Source organism: Dioscorea cayenensis, unplaced genomic scaffold (genome assembly GCF_009730915.1).
Source record: "Dioscorea cayenensis subsp. rotundata cultivar TDr96_F1 unplaced genomic scaffold, TDr96_F1_v2_PseudoChromosome.rev07_lg8_w22 25.fasta BLBR01000868.1, whole genome shotgun sequence".
In the NCBI taxonomy this organism is placed as follows: domain Eukaryota; kingdom Viridiplantae; phylum Streptophyta; class Magnoliopsida; order Dioscoreales; family Dioscoreaceae; genus Dioscorea; species Dioscorea cayenensis.
In genome coordinates, this window is record NW_024087259.1 from 34,151 (window position 1) to 57,964 (window position 23,814).

Consider the following 23,814-nt stretch of genomic DNA (forward strand, 5'->3'; position numbering starts at 1 on the left):
CTTTTTAATTTTTTTTTCTAAATTTTTTTTGTTTTGAGTTCAATTTTTTTATTCTATAAAAACAATTTATTTGAATATAATTAATTATTGTTCTTCCTCTTCTGTTGTATTCTTCGGTTTCCATTGTAATTTGTAACTTGTTTCTATTAATGTATGTGATTTATTTATTTTTTTTAAATAATTAATCATCATTAAACATTTAGCTTATATCAGCAACCTTAATAATAATCAGTATATTATTACAACAATAAAAATAAAAATAAAAAATATTTTGGTATATTCTTCCCAGGCCAATGAAGGCAACGCGGTGCTTATCCCACCAAAAAAAAACCCATAAATTTATTTATTAAAAGTAAAGAAACCAGAGTGGGCGGTGCGCATGATGGTTACGTCAATGGATGTCCAAGTGCCATCCATTAACCACGTGTCTCGTCATACAGCCACACGATTGCCTCGAGATTGTAGCTAAACCGGATAAGAAGCCGCACCCATAAAAAATACGGAGATATTTCCCTCCAATCCATAAAGAGACCCCGGAATCGACCCATCGCCAAACATCGCTCTTTGTACTCACCCGCCACATCAAATCTCGTCCGTCAATTAAAGCCTTCTTTAAATCCAAGAAAAATCACCAGCCCTACGATCTCCATCAACATCCCCTCCAAGGCCCCCGATTCTCCTCATTTGAGATCCAAATCCCAACTCGCTTCCTCTTCGATCTCTCGATCTCTCGAGGAGGAGTTGGGAGCTGAATCTCTCTCTCCGCGGCCATGGATTTCATGAAGGTTTTTGATCAAACCGTGCGAGATATGTATGTTTTTCCTTTCAGATCCATTCTTGTTTCACCGATCGATTCCATTTCTTTGAGTTTATTGATTTTTTTTTATTTTTTTGGGGGCGTTTTTGTTTTGCAGTAAGAGGGAGGTGAATCTCAAGGTTCTCAAGGTTCCGGAGATTGAGCAGAAGGTTTGGGATCAAATTATTTGGTTTGGTTTAGTGGTGTTCTCTGATTTAGTGTTTTGTTTCTATGATTTTCTGTGTTTTTGTGGAGTTTTAGGTTCTTGATGCGACGAGTAATGAGCCTTGGGGTCCTCATGGATCTGATCTGTTGGAGATTGCGCGGAATAGCAAAAAATAGTGAGGATTTCTTTTTGTGATTTTGTTCATGTGAATTTTGGTTGCTAGATTTTGAGTCATTAAGGTTTCATTGCTTGCAGCACTGAATGCCAGATGATTATGAATGTACTTTGGACGAGGTTGAATGATACTGGCGCGAATTGGCGCCATGTTTACAAGGTCTGCTTTTTTTCAACTGCTTTTTTAGTTCATGTGGAACTTTGATTGATTTATTGTAGAAGTGTATTTTGTCAGGCATTGGCTGTTATTGAGTACCTGATAGCAAATGGTTCGGATCGTGCAGTTGATGACATCCTTGAACATAGCTCTAAAATTGCTGTACAGCTTCCTTACTCGCTTAATTGAAAAAGAGCTTTTAAAAAAAAAAAAAATTCATGTTTTGTGGCTTTCATAAATGATGTGTTTCTGCTTTTTTGTGCTTGTGAAGTCGGTGTCGAGTTTTGAGTATATGGAGCCTAATGGAAAGGATTCAGGCATCAATGTTAGGAAGAAGGCGGAAACCATTTTAGGTCTTTTGAGAGACAAGGATAAAATCCAACAAGCAAGAACTAAAGCTTCAGCTAATCGTGATAAGTGAGTTAGTTGTAGCTTGTTGAAATAGTCTTCTGTGTTTGAGTTTTTATTCAGAAGATTGTGTAAAGAAGTTGGTCTCATGAATACAACCATAAATAGGTATGTTGGGCTGTCCTCGACGGGGATAACATATAAATCTAGTGCTTCCTCATATGGTGGCGGCGGCTTTGAGAGTGGTGGTTATGGGAGCTTTGGCAATCGAAAAGAGGGCGACTCATTTAGAGATGGTTATAAAGATGAAGAATACGCTGGAGATGGAGCTGATGTGAGTCGTGGTAGCAAAGGTGGCTTTAGTAAGTCAACAGGAAGTTCTTCTAATGGAAGTGAAGGCTACAAGTCAAAGAAGGCATTCAACCATGGTGTCAGGTGATTTTTTTTTTTTCCTGTGAATGTTGTTGAATGAACTATCTATTATGTAATTGTATTTATTTGTGGAATTGCTGACGGATATCATGTTTTTTTCTTGTCAAGTGCCGCAAAGTCATTGAGTAAGCCTAGTGCGGATGCTTCTAAATCCTCTGCTGCAGAATTAGAGAATGTTCATGATGATTTTGATGATTTTGATCCCCGTGGGTCTTCTACCACCGGTAAGAATTCTGTTGCTATTATGTGCATTTTGTTTCTTGTCATACCACCGGTAAGAATTCTGTTGCTATCTGTTTTGTGTAAGAAAATTTAAGTTCCATGCTAATATGCTTGAAAAAGTGCTTGACAATGTCATTTCAGCTTGTTTTTTGATTGTCTTTCATCGTGAATCACAAGCTACTTTTTGATATTTGGTGTCAGATGACTTACCTTGTTATGTTGGTATGTGGAGTATTAATTTTCTTCTGAAGAATTATCGGGGAACCTTCATCAACGAATGAAAAGAAAATGCCCATATAATGGTGTATTTTGCTGGAGTATAATCTTACCTAGTCTGATGCACATTCTTTTGTTATTTTCTCTAGATGACCTAGATTTAGTAGGAGATGAATTTCCTTTTGGTTGTTGGATGTCTAGGGCATTGGATTTATAGTGTTGCAATTATCTAAATATTATCATAGATTTGATTAGCATGAAGTCATATTTCTTCTAATGACACTATCTATTGGAAGAGTGTGATGTTGATAACCCAGACTGTTTTATGAACGCTTTCTTTTGTAATTGGATAGTTTTGATATGGTCCTCCTCCTCCATGATTTCTGTACATTTAATACTTTTAGCTTTGTTGGTATGTCTCTAATACAGTGGCAGGTTGTGGTTGATGAATGTGAGATATTATGTTATGAATTATTTCCTTATTGTCAAGTTGGTTATTTTATTTGTGATATTCTGCAGTATCCGCTGCCGCTAAGGCTAACCAAGTGGACTTGTTTGGAGAAAGCTTACTGGTTGATCTCATGGATGCACCGACATCTGTTTCCACTGAGTCAACTACCACAAACCATGCTGTGCCATCTGAAACTGATCTCTTTGCTGATGCAGCATTTGTATCAGCCTCGCCTCAGAAAGAAGCTACTCAAAGATCTTCCCCTTTGGCATCTGAAACTGATCTTTTTGCTGATGCTGCATTTGTGTCAGCCTCATCTCAAACAGAAACAGCTACAAATTCTCATTCTCAGGTCAGACTTTCAACCCTCTGTGCTATTTATTGTAATCAGTTATTTTGACAATTGCCAGTATCTGTTTATCTTTGTGAGAGATTGACATTGCCTCTCATCTGCATTCTAGTTTTTAGTACTGGACCTTTGAACAGAAGGTTTAGAGATTGGAGAAAGGAAAATACCATATCATCTCTTTTCCCCTTCACACATTAGGATTTTGGCAAACAAAAAAACTGTCTAAATTTCTCAGCAGTTAGCTTCCTTGATGAGATGCGTTGCTATTTAACCAATAATATGATAAATTGCTTTGTTGAATATTTCTTAATGCTATTATATGCTTTACTGTTCCAGCAAGAAAATATGATGCATGTCAAAGGACCCATACATTTGAATAGGTGGTTTATATGGTCGTATGGGTTGTGTTCTATATTATTCTGCAGTCATACGAATTAAACGCCATTGTTGATATTTGTTAGTTCCATGCTGCTATGCAGGGAAATGTTGATCTCTTTGCCGGTCAACCTGCCTTTCCTTCTAATTTTGACTTCTTTGCAGCATCAGTTCCGCCTTCGCACTCTGAAACAAATTCCTCCAAACCAGATTCTACAAACAACAATATTTTTGATCCTTTTGCTGCAGTTCCCTTAAACAATTTTGAAGGATCTGATCCATTTGGTGATTTTGCTTCTCATTCTGATCCCGTGAGCAAAGAATCTTCAGACAAGTCTATGAACAACTCAAACACCCTCGACAAGCTTTCATCAGTGGCATCATCCCAGCTGGCACCCAAGAAGGATACCTTTCAAGTTAAATCTGGCATATGGGCGGACTCCTTAAGTCGTGGACTCATTGACCTGAACATAACCGCCCGTGAGTTTCTTTTCCCAAAACTATGAAATAATCCTTGTCAGTGATGATCAGCGTTTTATATCTACACATTTTCCTTATGGATATTTGATTTGTCTAGTGTATATCGGAGTTTTCATTTATCATATATGGCTAAATAAACTAAAAGAACCGAGTTCACTTTCGTTCTCATATTTTGGTCAAATATGGATGCAGCCAAGAAAACTTCTCTCGCCGATGTGGGGGTTGTAGGGGGACTCGACTTTGATGAGAAGGAGAAAGGACCTGCTGCATCATCTTACAATTACATGGGCAGAGCCATGGGAGTAGGATCAAGTGTTGGTTGGACCCCTGGGTTCTCTTCATCCACAATGGGAGTTAGTGGAAATGTTCCTGCTTTTAACCAACAACAATTTGGGAATTTCAAGTAAGCTTTTCCCCTTGTCTGGATTCAATCATTTTTTATTTTTTAAGGTCGGATGTTGCCAGGCAGTTGGCATTACTATTGAATCTGATTTGTTTCCATTCTTTTGAGGTTGATGTGTGTTGCTCATTAGTATTGTTCTAAATACACATATCATTATCATTGTTCTACTCATGTATGGCCCCTTAATTCTCTGATGAGGATGGTTATTAATTATATACATTTTGAGTGCTTATATGTTGAGCCTTTCTGATGAACATGGTAATCAAATATGAGGTGATGATGATTACTCAATTGAGAATGTACTTTGTTTTGTATCTTTATATTAAATTGAAGCATATGGCTTCTTTTTCTCTTTCTGAGATGAGTATAGAAATCTCATGTGACTGCCTATGTTTTTGAGGGAAAGAGCAATAAAAAGAAGAAGTACAAATAGATCAAGTTACAGGCCAAGGCCCAAAGGGCACAACAAAACAAAAAACAGCAAAAAACAAAAAGAAAATACAGAAGCAAAGACAGAAAAAAGAAAAGATTCTTTGCTCAGTGACCGCCTATGTTGTAGTCATTGCAAATATTCTAGTAGTATAAACTACAGCATAAGCACATTTGTTATTCATTATTCACTGAACATATCTATTTTTTAATCGTTCTATTCATTCGGGTGGTCCATGATCTGGTAGATTTATCTCTTCACGAATATGGGCTAACTATGAATTCTGAGCGTAGCGAAGCACTATGCAACATACGCTTTGTTCCTTAAATATAAACAACTAATCTTAATTAATTAAGGCTGGATCAGCCTCAAGTCTACAAATGGAAGGCGTGATACATGCGTACATATATTTGAGCGACATCTGAGAAATCGCATCAAAAAATAAATAAACAAACAAATAAATAAAAACTAATATCACGAAATTAGATTAGGCCAACCATTATATGAGATATTATATTAAGCATCAACTGCGCAATAGTAATAATATTTTAATGCTACAATGATAATTTTTCACATGTCTAACGCCGCAAAACAGGTCATCTGTTTTAGTCGTTGCAAAGAGGACTCCACATTTATATTCATGTGAGCTTTCTACATTGAAAAGAAAATAAGTGCCTTTTGAGCGAAAGTCTAGAAATTAAACTTCGCACAAACTTGATCAGGTGCAACTTAACATTTGTACAAAACTAAAAATGCGAGTTTGCGGAAGCTACCAGCCATGTATATGATCACCTGCTAATAATAATATTTTCAAGTCCAGAAACAGATTAATGCGAAGCATGTTGGTATTTTTCCATAAAGCACCAACAGACTCGCATGACAAATATGCGAGAGAACTAAGTCTGTTTTACAAAATAAATAAGAAGGCTTAATGGGCTCATATAGCCTTGCACTGGTACTGGAACTTGAGTTCACAAACCGATAAAGCTTTCAACAAACAGCTTTCAGTATGCTACAATAGAGTTCACTTTTTAATTTACCAATTAAAATCTCATATGATCAAAGTTCAATTTAGAAGCTGTTACAGTTCCTACTTCATTGTTTGTTATCGAACGAACTTACCTTCTTCGCAATCTCAATAATGTCTTTCATTTGTTTGTCAACCAATTGGTTCAACTGTTCCTCTTGTGTGGTGGACTGATCACTAGCCAGACTGCCGTTTTGGTCATCCACTTCCTCATCAGTGTTTGATTGGAATACGATAAAGGTCATGTCATGACCGTAGTCATTTGGTACTTCGATCAAACGTTTCCCATTGTTCTCTGAATCTTTATCTAAGATATCACTTCTAACACGATCTGAAACAGAGGTCTTGAAATTATCCATGCATTTTTTATCTTTGGGATCAAGGTTTACATAGATAAGAACCTCCCAGCATCTCAGAAACTGTTTCTTGTTGATCTTTAATTTTTGACGTACGATCTCAGTCATTCTTGGCGGTGGTCCAGAGAGCAATTTGGATGTCTTCTTGCATAGGTTTCCTTCTTTCAGGGAAGAGATGGCGGAATTAATGGCCGACTTTAATGGCTCAAATGACAGCAGACGAAGGGTATCAATGCAAGTGCGCAGATGTTGGAGGTACTCGGATGGTTCTTCAAATGTAACGTCGTAAACATTCTCAGATACCGCAACAAAATTCACGGACTCTAGAAGGAGACGGCCATAACCTTTACCCTGATACTGGGGCAATACCAATATCTGCAACACAATTAGGGCAATATGTAAGCAATATTGTTGAGTTGATATATATATATATATATATATATATATATATATATATATTCATCATATTCAAATGTAGACAAACTATACCATGAATGCATGACAAAAGCAAACTATCACTGTAAATCAACAGATTACTAATGTCCATCATAAGAAAAATGTTTGTAGATAGGATCAGCATAAATGAGCTTGAGAGCAAATCTTGTTTGGATACATCAAATTCCATGAGCTGGAAATTCTCATATAAGAAACTGTCAACCTGAAAGCACACGATAAAGCTAAAGAACAAACAGTTGGTGGCATTGGCCTAGTGGAAGATTGTAGGACCCTCAGTTGGACAATAACTTCGACATTCACCAAGAATAGTTATACAATAGTAGCACATGGTAGATCAACAACAAAACTTTGGCTTAAAATTTCTTGGATGATACGTTCCAGTGTAATATATTGTTCCAAAATTGTAGCACTTGGCTCAATATGTTATGGCAAATTTGCTGTCAACCAATTCCTAGTTTCAGTATTTCTATTAAATGCAAGACCTAAGCATTGATAAATTTCTAAACATTTTCAGGAATGTAGTCCAACGATTTTATAAAGATATATATACATATATCATCATGAAAAATTAAACAACTAACCTGGCTGATTCTTAACCGTGTAGAATCAGGGTAATGATAGAACAGATAAGCAGCTGCAAAACCTAGCAATTTCATTGAATAATCTCCTGACTTATCCCTTGTTTTTTTCACCACAAAATAAATTTCCCATCTTGGATCTGCAATGTCAATAGGGCTGCCCCCTAAAGAAAACAAGTTTAAATAATAAGCCTCTATCAGTAAACACAAATTCAGCATGTAATGAAAACTGCTGGCAACAGAAACGTGATACTTACCTTCAACAAGAAGGAGGACAAGGGGTATAAGGCGACTGTAAAGTAATCCAACAGGCATGTTTAGTAGATTCATGCGAATAACCTGAGAAAGCGAAAATGAGACATAGCCAAAAATTGAAACTCACATGAATCTAAGAAAGAAAATTAGCATAAATTTGGGCAAAATTTTGGGCAAAAATTAGTCTCTTACTTTTTAACAATTATTTAGAAGATCATTTCTCATTAATGTTTGTCTGAAGACCAGTGGGCGATACACCACCCTACCCAAGGAATGTGATTATTTGATCCCAACTGGTAGCAGATTGCCTTAAAAGAAGAGTTAATTTACAATGATACTAAAGGTAATTTCCATGTCGATGGCATTAGTCGGTATCACCAAATTATATTATTCTTTTTGATAAAAGGAAAGCACTAAGTTAAAAATGCTATAGAAATATAAAGCACACCTCTACAGCAGAAACCTCTGCATCCACATGTGTTTCAGATGTTTCATCTCCCATCAAGGGAACACTACGCACAACTGCTCCATCTGATAAGACAGTTCTGAGATCCATCCATGAGAATGACGGCAGAAGAACAAACAATTAGACGATAAAGTTCTTCCTGGGGCTCATTTACATGGACTTAGAATAGAATTTTCCCATGAATAGATTCAGAAAAAATACCTAATGCATTGGCTTTCTCTTGAGAATGACTCGAGGAAGTCAGCTTTCTCGATCAAAGATTCACCGAATATATTCTAATGCAAAATTCAAACTTAACATATCAGATAAGGAAATCTTGGAGGAAGCCTTATTTTGCCTGGCATGAAATACCTGAAGTGCAGTTTTCAGATCAGTGATCCCCTTTCCTCCCTGAAAAGTGTGGATAGTAGCAAGTATTATAATTCATACATTACATGTGGAACTGAATTATGCAGGTAAATCAACATATCAGAAGAATAGATGACAAGCAGAAAATGAAGTCCTTTCCATGAATTCAGAACCATTTAAAAATTTGACAAGTGCAATTACATCTTTTGCACACAAGCCAGATGACATGCAAAGGTTATACACAATTATCTGCTCCACATGGTCCTTTTGTAAGGCACATGACAAGGGCCATGCCAGAATCAAGGAATATTTTGCATGACATACAAACATATGAAAGCCTCACTATTCAAAAGCAGTGACGTGTTACATAAATGAGCATATGAAAAGCATTTCAAATGTAACAGAAAGAGGTAAATATACTCTATAACTCAAATGACTAACAAAAACAACGTAATAAAAGAAGGCTGAAAATGTGCTGTACAGGATGATGGCTAGCATATTAGCTGACAAACTCGTAAGTAACACTAAGAATATTATGAACAAAGTATCATTAAATACTTACATCAGATGTACTCTCAAATGTAAATTCTGCATATCCGTGAAAAGATACAATGCTCAGCCAAATGTCAATCTGCAACAATGTTTTTAAATATATATAAAAAAATTGAATATGTTAAGATGAGCAAAAGGATATTGCTTAAGGAAGAAAAAAATGATGGCTAAAATGGTTGCACCACATATAATATTTCACTGGAAGTTAGTAGTAACAGTATTTCTGTCATCCCACAACAAGTGAGGCTTTAAATCTAACAATAAGCATAAGATTCATAACAAACAGTTATACCAGTTTTTCCAATGAATATTTTTAGACATATTAGTTACACATACTCTAATTTTATAGCAAACACATGTCAGTCAATCACTGAGGCAGATGGATAAAAAATAAGAGCAGAGCATCCAGATTTTAGCCTTTAACATCTGCAGCCACACTTACCTTTAAGCCTTTGTAGCCATAAATTTTGCCATCCTCACCAAAAAGTTGGTTTAGGTCAACTGGGTCAATGCAAAAGCTGCTCCTATCACCCACCTCATCCTGGTTTTTGACTGTGATTAGATCAAGAAGTAATGCATGTTAATGAAATGGAAGCAGATCAAAATCAAATGAGCTGAAAGAGGCATTACAACCACACAGAATAAATGTGCTGCCGAAGAAAGCATAGTTTATATTCATAAGCTACTTCGTGAAGAACATGTGAGACGGTCATGGTGAGCATATTACTGCCAAAAGAAAAGATGCTAACTAGCCATCTTCCTTACTGTTGGATTTGCTGCTAATATGTTGTTTAACGGAGCGGGAATGCTAAGAAGACTTAATTTCCTTTCCCTTATCCTTCAGTGTGAAGATGTAAGTATTTCTCATGACTAATGAGGTAAATTCCAGCAGCTAATCCAAGCGAAAACCATGTTGAGCATAAGCTGGTGTTTTAGAGTCAACAACCCTAAGATTTGATGGACTCATAGCAATTGTAAGCTGAAGAACATGTGCTACCACAAACAACAGAATAAAGTCAGCCTCCCAAGAAAATCCAGTCAGCCATTTATTGTGTTTAACTCAGATATGATGACACATTTACTAATCAGGGGAATGAAAATCACTGCATGAAAATATAACTTCATGTGTAATGATGCAAAACTCTTTTAGGTGTTCAGTATAATGAGTTGGCACTAAGTCTCACATAATTTAAAATAATGAATAAGCAAGCATGCGTTTTACTCCAGCCTGCACACCAAAGAGAGAAAAAAATGATAAAGGCCATCATACCAAGGAAAACTTTGATGCATTCATTTGCCTCAATTCCAGGATCTGCATAGCAGTAAATAAAAAGGAAGGATTAAACAATAAAGCAATGAGGTCATCAAAAGTCACTAGCAAATCAGCAAAACAAGTTTATACTGTGAGAAAATTAGCCCAAACCCAAGACTCCATGGTGGAAACAACGACAACCACAGCCAAAAAAGAGTTTCAAATGCATAACTTTTCAAAATAACGTCTTGTAAACCATATAACTCAGCTTCATTAAACAACAATAGAAGGAAATTAATCAACAAAATTGTGGTTTAACAACAGGCATTCCGATCAAACACAACAAAGTACATGAGATCAAACGGTAAACTTCCAGAGCGAAAACCAAACCTAAAACAATTTTGTTCTCTTTGCTAAACAAAAAACTATAAATCAGACCAAAATGGATTTTAAATAGAACAGCTGGCAGCATCTCGCAAAGAAGTATTAATGTCATCTAAAATTTAGCTATTTCCCATCTAATTTGAAGAAAATTAAACAAAACTCGCAAGACATGACATTTCCAACGCCAAAGAAGAGGCGGGAACAACAGCTGAGTGCTGAAAGCACGAGCAAAGGTCCAATTCATCAATTTCAGAGCTAAATTCAGAAAAAAAAAAATCCACGAAGAAACTACAAGAGTAGCAGTGAAATCAACTGAAGATGAAGGAAATCGAAAATTGATAGATTTTACAAGAAATAGGTTACCGATTTTGGTGAATCCAACGCGCTTCCGCTTCTTGGCATCGGGTACAGGTTCTTCACCCTTGTGCTTCAGCGCCATTTCCTTCTCCTTAGACTTCAATGGGTTGGAAACCCTAGATTTCTAGGGTTTCAAACAGCGAGAGAGCGAGCGAGGCGGGAAATTGGGGGTCGGTGGGCGCGTTCCCGAGCTATTTCTCTTTCAATACTGAAATTTTGGGCTTTTTGCAAAAACGTACCCTATTTATCTTTTATTATGAGAAGCCTTTTTTTTTTTTTCTTTTTCTATATGTAATAAAATTAATATAGCATTATTTTTTTTGTAATTGTTCCTGTGCCACCACCCAAATTTTCATATAACCCATCTCTTTTTTGTGATTCTATTATGTGCGAGAGTTAAAAAATCACAAACACCCCTATTTAAAGATTAATAAATAAATACGGTAATGTATTAGTTACGGTGTTTACTAATTTCTTTAAAAAAAAATTTTATTCTGCAATTTTGGATAAATAAAACCATTGTTTCTCCAGAAGACCCATATTTAGCTCTTTAACATGCCAAAAAACTTTTTATTATTTTATTATGTAAAAAAAAATCTAATTTCATATCTTCTAAATATATGTAATTAAATTAACTTACAGGGTTTTATATAAAATTTGGGTTCCATCCGAAAAAATTTGCTAATTTTGCAAAAACAACCCTTTTGAGCTATTGATCGTTTTATTATGACCATACATACACTTTAAATCAATTTATTGGGCTTTTATGAAATAACTTTGGCTTTTTATGTTTGATCAAAAAAGGTTTCTTGGCCGCCAAATTTTGCAAACAGGTCCCTGCTGAGAACTTCGAGCTTCGTTCCGTTCGTCAATGGCGAGGTTCGTGGCTCGAAGCGCTCCCCTCGCCTCTCGACCCTCACTTCCCATCACGCGCCCACAGATCTCCGCCGCTCTCCGGTGGCGCTCGCGGAGGTCCACCGTCATCGCTTTCTCTCTCCCTCCTTCCTCTCTTTTCCCACCCTTGTTGGGTGTTTCTCAATGGAGAGATATCCATTCCCGGACTCGCTATTCCCCTTCTCGGATCCCTTTCCCGGGCTTCTTCGTCAGTGCGCGGGCGTTCCGCAAACAAGGGCAGCGGAGGGCGGCGAAGAAGCAGAAGTCCAAAAAGCAGCTGCTTGAGCTCGATGTGAAGATTTGCATCGAGGAGGAGCTTCCTGACGATCCTGAAATTCTGGTTTTTATTCGTTCTTATGGTTATCGTTTATGATTTCGGTTTAGCATTTGAAAGGTTATAGTGTTCTTTTAATGCTGTTAGTAGAGGTTCCGGGTGAGTTTAAATTGAGAAAAATCCAGAAAAGGAAAAATAATAGTACTATTGAGCACTGTATCTTCTTTCAATTGCTTATCTATATTATTGGTGTTACTGTTTTCTTCTCTTCTATCATGCATCAATCTATATTTGCCGCTGTTGTCTGTTAAACTATAAAATCTCATAGATGTTTACTGTTTTCTATACTTCAGTATTTTTTTTTTGGCAAGTGACATGAGTTTGGCATCAAGAAGGAGCTAAGGGAAGTCTAGAGAAAAAGAAATTATATATTTTATAGGCCAGTTGCTTTTTGAATCCCACATAGTGTATGAATTGTTAACAGTTAAAGGGTCTGAGAAATGTTTGTAGCCTATTTTTAATCTTCAAATTACTGCAATATTGATGTTCTGTTTCATAAATTTGGTTGAACTTTTTCGTGGTTTTTTTTTTTTATCCATTTGCTTATTTTACATGTGGCACCATCTTTGAACCATAGACCCGTTGAGCTATAATTGGATCAAGTTTTTTTATTTGTACGTTTGTGTGTGTGCTTGACAATGGGCTGTAATCCTGCAGAGCATTGCGGAAATGCTTAGAACAGATGCTCCAATGGCAATGAAGGTTGCATTTGACGGCCTAAAGGATTCCAAGTATAAAACCAGAGATGCTTCAATAACTGATGTTGACAAATTTGATAATATTGAGCTATCTGTATTACTATGCAACGATGATTTCATTCAAAAGCTGAATAAAGAGTGGAGAGATGAGGACCATGCCACTGATGTTCTCTCAATGTCCCAACATATCCCTGGACTTGATATACCCATTGTAAGAAAATATGTTTAGGTCAGAAGCCTTTTCTTTTATATATATTTATAGTTACTTAGCAGGTAGAGCATATTACTTTGTGAGATTTTAACGCATTGTCATGGCTATTGTAGCTAATGTTAGGCGATATAGTAATTTCCATTGAAACTGCTGCACGTCAAGCTGAAGAGAGAGGCCATACAATTGTTGATGAAATTCGAATTCTCTTGGTAATTTTCAACTTTTTTTTTCTCTCCCACTATGTCTTTTTAGCTCTATTTTGCTTTAGTGGTAGTAGTATTATCAATAATTAGGGTAAACAACCTAAATAGTTACGATTTTGTCCCTTACATTTAGTTTTTGTTACAATAAGGTCACCAAGGCTTACAATGTTAATGCCAATTATGCATGGTTTGATATATTGTAAGCCACATAGACTTCTAGAGGTGATCTTATTGTAACTCATGCACCTCTAGAAGTCTATGTGGCTTACAATATAGCAAACCATGTATAATTGCCGTTAACACTATAAGCCTTGGTGACTTTATTGTAATTCACGTATGATCACCGTTAACATGGTAAGCTCAGATGACCTTATTGCAACAAAAACTAAACGTAAGGATCAAATCATAACTTTGGGTGACCAAAATAGAAACATAAGAAAAAGTATGGACTATTTAGGTTGTTTACCTTAATAATTAAACATGCTCGGTCTTATAACTGGATATGTATGTGTCAAAACTAGTTTTGGGGTTGAGGGTAGTTTGATAACATATTAGCAGGTTGAGGTCAGTTCTCAACTTTGTTCTTAATTACTTTTCCTGAGCAGCAGTAATTTGCTCCGATTTATAGTTTAGACCTTCCTGTTGTATATTTCTACATAAGTTTGATTGCAAATTTGAACATAAATAGGTGGCGGCATAAAATTTTATTTTGTGATAGTTCTTAGACAAATTGAGATCTCAAGGCCAAGCCCAATTTCTTTTACCAGGGTTTCTGGCGTAGTCAGCCTGGTAAGTTAAGAACATACTGCATGCTAATTAACATTTCTATTTATATAGCGTGGACCACAAATGACAATATGAAGCATACTCTTCTATAAGAACTTTTGGTTAGAGGAGGCCATTCATACAGAGCCTTTGTATTGTGGTTTTTATGTGCTCCCATGAGACACATATCATTATTCTACTATATGTTGAAATCCTTTCCCCCCGAGACTTGCATCATTAAGTCTTTTATCAGAATAATCTGGAAAAGACCTCAAATGAAACTAGACCTTCCCACCAGAACCCTTATAACTTCCTGGCCTACATTTTAGTTGAAGTTAATTAGATCAGTCAAATTGAATTTAACTGTGTACTCCTCTTTTTATAGGTTCATGGTCTATTGCATCTTTTAGGCTTTGATCATGAGATCAGCATTGAAGCTGAGATTGAAATGGAGAAGGAAGAAGAACTGGTTTTGAAAAGTCTTGGTTGGAAGGGGAAAGGCCTGATCAAGAGTGCGCATGATGCTTTGAATGATGGAAGCCTTCAGACAGACATTTCTGATAGTACGTTTTTTGGTTTCTTCACCTGGACAATTAGCACTGGCTTAAATTCTATGGCTCACTCTAAAGGTATTCACAGGGTGTGTTAACAATGATATGAAGAAAACAAGCATCCTGCAATTGTATAAACCAAAACTTAGCTATATCTTCTGCGATATGGATGGTGAGCTGACATTGCTTGCAAAAAGTTTGTCATGTAGCACTTCCTTAATCTTTCACTTTTGTGCTTACTCTTTGATTCTTTTAAATAACTGCTTTTTGTGCAAACAAGGTACTCTTCTTAACAGTAAAAGTCAGATCAGTATAAATAATGCTGAAGCTCTGAGGGAGGCTGTCTCAAAGGGTGTAAACATTGTAATTGCTACTGGAAAGGTGAGATGGGTTATATCCTTCTTTGCTTGTTTTCTCCCAATTTCCTAATGTTTATGGACAAACAACTTTTTTAGTTTCTCTAAGATTAATGAGTCTCTTCCTTTCTTTTATCAGTTGTTATTGAATTCCAGCTTGCAGTTAAATTGTTTGCACATTATCTTTTAGTTGCAGAATGAGGATTTTCTTGAGTAAGCTGTTGATTGTTGAACCTGATCTTCTTGAGCTCTGGTTAATCAAATGATAAATTCAATGAAAAGGCATAGACAACTTTGATAATACCTTCCAGCAAATGGTCCAATCTTGGCGTCATATTTTATCATAAATTGCTTAGTGGATCTTTGCTGATCAGATTACAATTGCAAATCAATTAATATGTTTATCTTTTGCAGACCCGCCCTGCTGTTATCAGTGCTCTGGAGGTGGTTGGTTTGGCTGGAAAGGGTGGTGTTGTCTCTGAAATTTCACCAGGCATCTTCCTACAGGTTCTTAATTTCTCATCTCCACCCTAGTTTGCAAAATGCTAATAATGCAAGGTATTGTCATCGCTTTGTTACCTTTCTTGAGGATGTGCTGTTGATAGGTGGAAAGTGTGAAGATTCAGTTTTTCTTGCAAGATTTCATCTCCTTTATCTCCGTGGTGAATTGCATTTTTTCTTTTTTTTTGGTGGGAAAAGAAAATTGAGACTGTTAATATATAAACCATCTCAAAATGCTTGCCATGCTACTCATATCTGAACCACTTAAATATGCCAGGGTACTTATATTCAAGGGATATGTCCTGGAGGACAATGCTTGCTTATGTTTTTATCTTTAGATGCTTATGTTATGTTTCCCAGAATTGTCCTTTTCTCACTTTTATTTTGAATACCAGGGGCTGCTTGTTTATGGGAGACAAGGCCGAGAGATTTACAGGAGAAATTTAGAAAAAACTGTCTGTAGAGAGGTCAAGTTTTTTCCCTATGTATAGTTCTGCATTGAACATCAGATTTTGGTATTTGTTTTTGTTTTTGTTTTCTGCATGTTATTGACTGAATAATTAACAATCATCAGAAGGCTTGCCTTCTCAGTTCTTGTCCTTCGACTTCTTGCAAAATATCAATGTCATAAACTTATTTATTGATGCTATTTTTGAGGACATAATATTTTTAAGAGTCAAAATAAACCAGTTCTTGATGGAAATTTGCTTGGACACACTCAAGACTTAAGTTCTCAAGTAACCCAATCAGGAAGCTACAGTAGAACGTGCAAGACCAGTGTTTTGAATTAAATCATTGTTCATCATTTGCTTTAACAGATTGAAGATTTTTATGTAGCGATTATTTGTTGTTCTTAACTGCAGGCTTGTCTTTATTCTCTGGAGCATGGAGTTCCTCTAGTAGCCTTTTGCCAGGACAGATGCCTGACATTATTTGAACATCCTCTGGTTGATTCACTGCACATGGTTTATCATGAGCCAAAGGTACTATAGGTTGCATGAATTGATTTGCTTCTTTTAATTTGTATGCACCCTGATGTTTATTTGCAGGCAGAGGTGATGCCTTCAGTTGAGCACCTTCTAGCAGCCGCTGACATACAGGTTAGTCATTCCCTAAATTTAGTTAAAAACACTCTCATGATTCCATGTCATGGTTGCCCAAGTGCTTCACCAATGCCATGGTCCAGGCTGATGTTTATTTTCAATTGCTTTCATGTTTCTGGATAACTTGGACTGTTTCACAAATTATTCTTTCTATGTTGCAGAAATTGCTCTTCATTCACACAGCTGAGGGGGTTTCATCTAATTTGCGACCATGTTGGGAAGAAGCAGTCAGAGGCCGGGCTGGTGTTGTCCAGGCACAGGCAGATATGCTTGAGATTGTGCCTGCTGGAACTAATAAAGGCAGTGGGGTAAAATTGTTGCTTGATCATCTTGATATTACTGCAAATGAGGTATGCCCTAAGTATTCATCTGGTGTTGCATTTTTAATTTTGTATTACAATTTGTGAAAGTCTTATTAGTGTGACATGAGCAGCCACTAGATTCTTCATTCAAAGAAATCAAGATACATTATTCTGGTTGTTATGAAAACTTTCTGGGTGTTCCAAGGTGACTATGTTGCTCAAGTCTACAAAAATACAATTATTGGAAATGTGTTTCCTGATGAAAAAAAAAAATTGTCTTGTTACTTCATGGGTTAAAGCTTGGATTTACTTAGTCTGAATGTGGGTTAGAGAATGTGACAAGATCACAATGACTCAAAAGTTCCCTGTTAGAAATGGATTGAAATATGTTTGGAAAGAGCTTTTTTGGGTTTGTCACAATGGGATTTATCCTAGAAAGTAGATTTCATTCCAATTCTACTATTCCTAATCACAGAACTTAGCATATTTCTAGGCAGGAGGTTAGAGGAAATCATAGAAAAATGCCCTCTATTACTATGTTTCAGACCTTAGGTGTTGCTTGTCTTGATGCTATACATGACTACTGTTCTATAGTCTCCAAAAGATCACCATTGTTTACATTAAACTGTTTGGGTAGCAAATTTCATAAATCTCACATTCATTGCAACAGATCATGGCAATTGGAGATGGTGAAAACGACGTTGAGATGCTACAACTAGCATCATTAGGCGTCGCCCTCGCCAATGGATCGGAGAAGACTAAGGCTGTGGCCGATGCAATCGGAGCTACCAACGATGAAGATGGTGTTGCCAAGGCTATATACCAATATGTTCTCTAATAACAAAGAGCATCTCCAAATCAGTAGTTATTCTTACTGGAGCATACACATGACGAACTCAATCAACCCATGCTTCCACTTTTACGTTCAGTCAAACAATAATACATTCATTATTGTGCTGGTGGTTTCTGTTGTAGTTGTTGGTTTTAATGATTTGCTAAAAATATTCATTGATTGGACTGGAGATTGATGGTTAATACTTGCTTTCAAACTAGGAAAGCAAAAGAAAGTTTACATTCAATACTTGAACTGCTTTTGAAGGCATTATTTGGCAATGTGTATAATACATATATACATATATGTATATGCATGTTCTTGTATTTCATATGTATACAAGTGAGAGAAATTTGTTCTGGTTTTTCCCATAAAACATGATTTTTACCAATGTTTTTAAAACCGAGAATCGGCCCATGGTCCCGGTTTTTAGATTAATCGCTGACTCAAATTTTTGAACCCGGTCAAACCCTCACAAATCCGTGATCGGGACCAAAAACCGGATGGAACCCGGTTTTCAATTTTTTAATTTTTTTGTTTTTTATTTTTATTTTTTTGTTTTTTTGTAAGAAAGGATTTAGTGCATTTAATCGGGCTTCTTTTTTTCTTAATTTCACGACGCTTTTCGAGTCTTCGATTTGTCGAAAATATTGTTTTGGATTCTTGAACTTTCGATTTTGGAGTATGAGAAAAATAAAACTCAGAATTGAGAGTATAGATTATTTAGGACTTATTTTATTTTATATTTTTATTTTAATGGTAATGATGATCAAATATGAAAATTAAATTAACCATACTTAGTTTTAGTTTTGTTTTGAATTTTTTTTGTTTATGTCTTGTCTCATCCTCATATAATTAATAATTTAATTAACGGTTTAATTTATGTAGTTACCATCATCCATTTATGATTAATAGATTAAGAAATAAAAGATTTAGGGAATTGTATTTGTTGCTTTATCTAAATTAATTATTTGAATCTTCAACAATTTTGATAAAATCATAATAAGATAATTATGATTAAAAATATGATAAAGTTTGTTATTATATGTATATATTATATATATATATAATATTTAAGATAATTATTTATTTATGACATCATCTGGACTAAAATGGGTCATCCGGTCAAACTGACTGACCCGTGACCCAAATATGAGACCGGTCACTATCTGATCCGGTTTTAAAAACATTGATTTTTACTGTCAGTTTCCTCTATTCTGTTTTTTCCCTTGTGATGAGAAGGTAAAATTATTTTAAAAAAAATTTAAATTGCATGAATATTGATGATGTATTAAGGTTATTATAAATTCATAGGGAATATGTATATGCATGTGAAGAAAGAAAGCTGACTACTTATTTTAATTTTTAAAATTAAAATCCGAATAATATCAGCGACCTGGATTTCCAACTCGAAATTTTAACGTGTCAATAGCAAAACATAGCCGTCCGATCAGTAGATCAGACGGTCATTAATCCGAAACCACGTCATACCACCCTCTCCACCCTTCACAACCGTCCGATCCAGATCTCACGACTCAAAATGCTTCATTTGGAGCGAGCTTTGAGAAGCTTCGCAATTGTTCCAATATTTATTTTTTCTCTATTTTAAATTAATTCGAGAGTTTAAAAGCTCATCGTCTTCATCGCTGATTGATATCTTTGCTGTTTTTCTCGATCGATCTCTTGGAAATTTCTAATGTCGACGCCCGGAGAGTAAGCTCAAATCCCTGCCCAATTGATGCATTCGCTTCTTTCACGAATCGCTCTTTGATTTTTGTAGATTAGCATTGTTTTCCTGAATTTTGTTGTGCTTCATGCTCTCTGATCTTTGTTGTGATTCAATTTGTGATTTCTTCTGGTCAATGTGTTTTGAGTAGGAGTTGTTAGATGTTTAATTGTTGCTCAACAATCGCAGCAGAGAGGCCTTGATGTTTACTATGGCTGTATAGGATTAGAGCTAGGAGTTTTGTTTTTGTTTGGAAAATTAAAAGCTTTTATGATGTTTTTATGTGTGTGGTTTAAGTGAAATTGGAGGAAAAGAGAAGAAAAGAGGGATGGAAAGGTGTATTCCTGTTCTTTGTTGATTAACAAAGCTTGTTTTGATTGAGGGAGAATATAGAAAAAGAAATCAATGGGAATAATTTCGAAGAAATTAAACTAGAATAGCTGATGAAGGAAAAGGAAGTACTAAAAATTTCCCCTTGTCTTCTTCCTTTTCATCTCAATTAGAGCTCGGTATATTAATAAGGGGAATATAAAAGAAAACAAGTCAAAGATGGTTCTGTTTGTCATGTTGAATGGAGAACATGAGATGGATCAAAATTTATGTGTGTTCTTGTCTCTTCCTTGACGTATATTCACCTTTTAAGTGTTATTTATGAAGTACTTAAAAATTTGGTGTTTTTTTCCTTAGATATTCACATATAACTAATTCTGCACTCTTTATTCAAATGAGTTGTATGCCTTCTGTGGATTTTGGTATTATTTTACACTCACCATTCAGTGTTGATATCAAGCTGTATATTGTTCTTTTGGGTTGATTTTCAGATACTACAACTCTCTGCCACCGGTGAGCAAGGCCTACGGGACCTTGTGTTTGCTAACGACAACAGCATTTCATCTTGGCCTACTTGATGTCTCGTTTATTGCATTGTACTATCCCTGGGTATTTTATCGTTTTCAGGTATGCATGAATGTCACATTTCTTTTTCTTAAGCTGATATTCTTACTTTACCAGTTTTGTTACTTTGCATAATCACTTTAGCTAGAAGTTAGGTTGGTTTAGACTTAGCTTCCCTGCATGTGTATGTGTGTGTGATCTGTAGAAAACTGAAATTCTTTATTCGTGTGCGTTTAAGTCACCTTTTTTTTTTATCTTCTGTTTTTGCATAAGTTTTCTTATATGAATTGTAACTTGTTCACTTAAACTTTGACTGGCGTAGGATGTTCTCCCTTATGTGCCTTTGATATATGTTGGCATTCCCTGGAAAAAAAAACTTTATTTGATCTGAGATAATGCACTAATCTTATTTGATTGCATATTATTCCACCATTTACCAGGATGAGTGTATTCTTTTTGCATGGTGTTATGCCTGACTGCATGAATTGATATCGATTAGTCTAGGCTTTTCTTTAGTGCATGTTATTGACATTTGGAGACCTTTCGCGAAGAAAAATTCATTTCACCTGAGATAGTGAATTGATCTTATTTTATTGTTTACTCTTCCACCTTGTATGCTATTCTTAGAAATCTTAAACATCCCTGCATTCAACTTTTCACTGTTGACCTGATTCATTCATCTACAAAGTACACCTTATTTGGTATGTTTCCAGACTTGCAAATTTTAGGGAAGTTTGCTTATGTTGCAGAGATCACTCAGATATTATTTTCTCCATTCTTCCCCATTGATCAAAATAATTATGGATTTAAAAAAATATGCCCACAACCAGGTTGGTTTCACTGCCAACTTTACTCTGAAGGATATGAACCCTGGTTTCCTTTTTTCATCTATGCATCTACTCTTACAATAACTGTGTGCCAGTCCCTAATGGGTTTTTGCAAGAAGGCTGTTTTTTCTTATTTTTGTTTTTCCTTGTGGTAACAACAGGAATCAGTTCTATGCTTTTAATTCTTTTCCAACACCACACTTTCATGGGTTACTAAAATCTTGTTGTTGCAGACTTCCATTGAAATATCTTTGTTCCTTTTTAAATCAATAGTTGTCTAAATCTTGTTGACCTTGATTCAAAGATTATTTATACTAATTACTAGTCTCACGTTCACATTCTGATGTAACGCTCTTCATATTCACATCTTGGTTTCATATATGCATGAGATGCCTCATTTTTCTGTTGTTACAGGTGTGGAGGTTGTTTACCAACTTTTTCTTCCTTGGTAAATTTTCAATCAACTTTGGAATTCGGCTTCTCATGATGTGAGGATCAAAGTTCACTCTCAATTTGTGTTTCCATTTGCGATAGTGATTAATTGATTATGAGACCTTAATGTGACTTTAAACCTATTTACTGATAAATTTGATATGCAGAGCAAGATATGGGGTACAATTAGAGAGGAGTGCATTTGACAAACGCACAGCTGATTATTTGTGGATGATGATATTCGGTGCTCTGTCTTTGCTGGTTAGTTGGTTCTCTTGCCAATTTAGGATAAAAGTATTAAGCTGATTTCATACAAACCGCTGCAAATGTCAAATTGCACATGTACCTCTGCAAGCACTGTAATTGCATTTATACCCCATAAACCTCAGAATGTCCCATATCTAGCCGTGAGTCTGGGTTTCTGACCGTTAGCAACAGAAATCTGGGAAATGTTTACTTTTTATTTTCCCATATACCCCTTCAATAGTTTAATCTGCGTATTTTACCCTGGAAAGAGTGAAAGTCAAAATTAGTGGAGTTAGAGCCCTTATCTTTCCCAAGGGAAATTTTGGTATTGCAAAAAGTGGGCAAGGTTCCCATTCAAAGTAAGCCAGCTAAGGACATGTGAGAGAGGGGAACTTCTGGGCACTGTAGGGGTATCTAAGTGCAACAATGTGTGGTTTATGGGGGCATATCCTTAGTTGCAGTATCTGCAAGGGCATGTGCAACTCAAGTCATTTGCAGGGTTATACATGCAAACAACCCAAATTATTGTTGTATTCTTTTAGAACACAAGTAAAATGTGTATTTTCTAAATTTATTTGTTTCTTGATTTCAGGTATTATCTGCCATCCCATTACTGCAATCAAACTTCTTAGGCATTTCATTAGTCTTCATGCTTTTATATCTTTGGAGTAGAGAGCTTCCTACAGCCCAGATCAACATATATGGTCTTGTCACATTGAAGGTATTGTAGCTTCTATCCTCCCTGTTGTTATCCATGTTCTCCAAATCTGACAGCTTCTCTCATTTTTTGATTCATCTTCCTTCTTGTTCAACTTACAGGCTTTTTATCTGCCTTGGGCTATGCTTGCACTGGATGTTATCTTCGGTTCACCAATTATGCCTGACCTCATGGGAATTATTGCTGGACATCTGTATTACTTCTTAACCGTTTTGTACCCACTCTCCACAGGCAGAAACATTTTGAAGACTCCTGTCTGGGTGTATCCTTTTTATTTACTGTCAAATTTGTGAACTAATCTGCATTTCATACCATCTATTGCTACATTTTCTTTACTCAGCCTTTTGCCTCTTTAGGAAAACCTTAACTCTTTTGTGGCGCAGACACAGACTTGTAGCGCGGTGGCAAGTGGGTGGTCCACAAGTAAACTCACCTGCACAACCCGGCAACTCATCTTCCAGTGGGACCTTCCGAGGCAGGAGCTACAGGCTTAATCGATGAAGAAAAGATCGTTCGTCTGTGTTGAAGAGTCTGATAAACAACAAAAAAACATTTGATAGATACTTTCTGACTTGCAGTTAGTGAAAATGTTTGCTTAGATGGATTATGATTCAACATGTTATTCCAGGCAAGAATTTTACATACAAAGATTTGACTGCTTGAGCTGATTGAAATCAACAGCACTGTTTCTCTTGCTGATTGATTTTCCCATTTGATTATATTTGTTGCTGTTCTTCTTATTATTAGTAATAAGATTACGACCTTTTTGTAGTCCAAAGTTGAGGATTTTTTTCAGTTGTGTTTGTTGCAAACTTGCAATGGTTTGTGGACATTGCAATAAAGCTACACACAATGTATATTTTAAATATATATATATTAATTATCAACATTTATTTTTGATGTAGGGGATTAGCTAACAAATGCCTCAAGCATTTGTATTTGTCTGCTTTGAGTAATATTAAGAAAAATTAAGAAAACTGTATTGTTTTCTTTTGTTTGTTTGTTTGTTTTTCGAAATTATGTATTTGTATTTTCAATACATTATTTATCTTAATTATATCATGCTCACAATTCTAGACCAATTAATTAATTACCATTAATCACAATTACATCAATGAGGTAGGCCAAGATCGTAATAATAAACAAAACCAAGGGCAATAATTTTTTTTCCCTTAATAAAGCCCGGACTTG

At 35.8% G+C, this 23,814-nt stretch overlaps 4 protein-coding genes across 4 annotated transcripts; 3 read left to right on the plus strand and 1 right to left on the minus strand.

Moving 5' to 3' along the window:
* Positions 1-546: 546 nt before the first annotated feature.
* On the plus strand, positions 547-4,801 carry LOC120255159 (clathrin interactor EPSIN 1). The gene is made up of 11 exons (XM_039263049.1): positions 547-811; positions 915-966; positions 1,058-1,137; positions 1,218-1,296; positions 1,372-1,455; positions 1,565-1,710; positions 1,810-2,076; positions 2,182-2,297; positions 3,031-3,314; positions 3,791-4,166; positions 4,359-4,801. Exons 1-11 carry the CDS (start codon positions 771-773, stop codon positions 4,571-4,573), a joined length of 1,740 nt encoding a protein of 579 aa, XP_039118983.1. The 5' UTR covers positions 547-770; the 3' UTR covers positions 4,574-4,801.
* A 1,025-nt stretch (positions 4,802-5,826) lies between these two features.
* LOC120255163 (probable histone acetyltransferase type B catalytic subunit) lies at positions 5,827-11,224 on the minus strand. The gene is made up of 10 exons (XM_039263052.1): positions 11,037-11,224; positions 10,308-10,349; positions 9,480-9,589; positions 9,048-9,116; positions 8,489-8,527; positions 8,339-8,412; positions 8,120-8,216; positions 7,674-7,755; positions 7,420-7,580; positions 5,827-6,757 (listed from the first exon to the last, which is right to left on the minus strand). Exons 1-10 carry the CDS (start codon positions 11,110-11,112, stop codon positions 6,095-6,097), a joined length of 1,413 nt encoding a protein of 470 aa, XP_039118986.1. The 5' UTR covers positions 11,113-11,224; the 3' UTR covers positions 5,827-6,094.
* A 601-nt stretch (positions 11,225-11,825) lies between these two features.
* LOC120255164 (endoribonuclease YBEY, chloroplastic-like) lies at positions 11,826-17,928 on the plus strand. The gene is made up of 12 exons (XM_039263054.1): positions 11,826-12,264; positions 12,916-13,167; positions 13,281-13,376; positions 14,521-14,698; positions 14,775-14,858; positions 14,967-15,067; positions 15,457-15,549; positions 15,939-16,010; positions 16,407-16,526; positions 16,593-16,643; positions 16,808-16,996; positions 17,619-17,928. Exons 1-12 carry the CDS (start codon positions 11,902-11,904, stop codon positions 17,784-17,786), a joined length of 1,767 nt encoding a protein of 588 aa, XP_039118988.1. The 5' UTR covers positions 11,826-11,901; the 3' UTR covers positions 17,787-17,928.
* Positions 17,929-19,385: 1,457 nt separating this feature from the next.
* Positions 19,386-23,320, plus strand: LOC120255165 (derlin-1). Its single transcript, XM_039263055.1, has 7 exons — positions 19,386-19,493; positions 20,328-20,463; positions 21,642-21,715; positions 21,827-21,920; positions 22,498-22,626; positions 22,725-22,885; positions 23,007-23,320. The coding sequence occupies exons 1-7, from the start codon at positions 19,477-19,479 to the stop codon at positions 23,122-23,124; spliced, it is 729 nt and encodes a 242-aa protein (XP_039118989.1). The 5' UTR covers positions 19,386-19,476; the 3' UTR covers positions 23,125-23,320.
* The last annotated feature ends 494 nt before the right edge of the window (positions 23,321-23,814 follow it).

Excerpts from the sequence above, each read along its gene's own strand:
- LOC120255159 (XM_039263049.1), top strand. The coding sequence starts at position 771 with ATGGATTTCATGAAGGTTTTTGATCAAACCGTGCGAGATAT. Across the intron at positions 1,297-1,371 it reads ATTGGCGCCATGTTTACAAG|GCATTGGCTGTTATTGAGTA; the intron begins GTCTGCTTTTTT and ends GTATTTTGTCAG. Across the intron at positions 1,456-1,564 it reads AACATAGCTCTAAAATTGCT|TCGGTGTCGAGTTTTGAGTA; the intron begins GTACAGCTTCCT and ends GTGCTTGTGAAG.
- LOC120255163 (XM_039263052.1), bottom strand. The coding sequence starts at position 11,112 with ATGGCGCTGAAGCACAAGGGTGAAGAACCTGTACCCGATGCCAAGAAG. Across the intron at positions 10,350-11,036 it reads CGTTGGATTCACCAAAATCG|ATCCTGGAATTGAGGCAAAT; the intron begins GTAACCTATTTC and ends ACTGCTATGCAG. Across the intron at positions 8,413-8,488 it reads ATCTGAAAACTGCACTTCAG|AATATATTCGGTGAATCTTT; the intron begins GTATTTCATGCC and ends ATTTTGCATTAG.
- LOC120255164 (XM_039263054.1), top strand. The coding sequence starts at position 11,902 with ATGGCGAGGTTCGTGGCTCGAAGCGCTCCCCTCGCCTCTCGACCCTCA. Across the intron at positions 12,265-12,915 it reads CTGACGATCCTGAAATTCTG|AGCATTGCGGAAATGCTTAG; the intron begins GTTTTTATTCGT and ends GTAATCCTGCAG. Across the intron at positions 13,168-13,280 it reads CTGGACTTGATATACCCATT|CTAATGTTAGGCGATATAGT; the intron begins GTAAGAAAATAT and ends TGGCTATTGTAG.
- LOC120255165 (XM_039263055.1), top strand. Across the intron at positions 20,464-21,641 it reads GGGTATTTTATCGTTTTCAG|GTGTGGAGGTTGTTTACCAA; the intron begins GTATGCATGAAT and ends CTGTTGTTACAG. Across the intron at positions 22,886-23,006 it reads TTGAAGACTCCTGTCTGGGT|ACACAGACTTGTAGCGCGGT; the intron begins GTATCCTTTTTA and ends TTTGTGGCGCAG.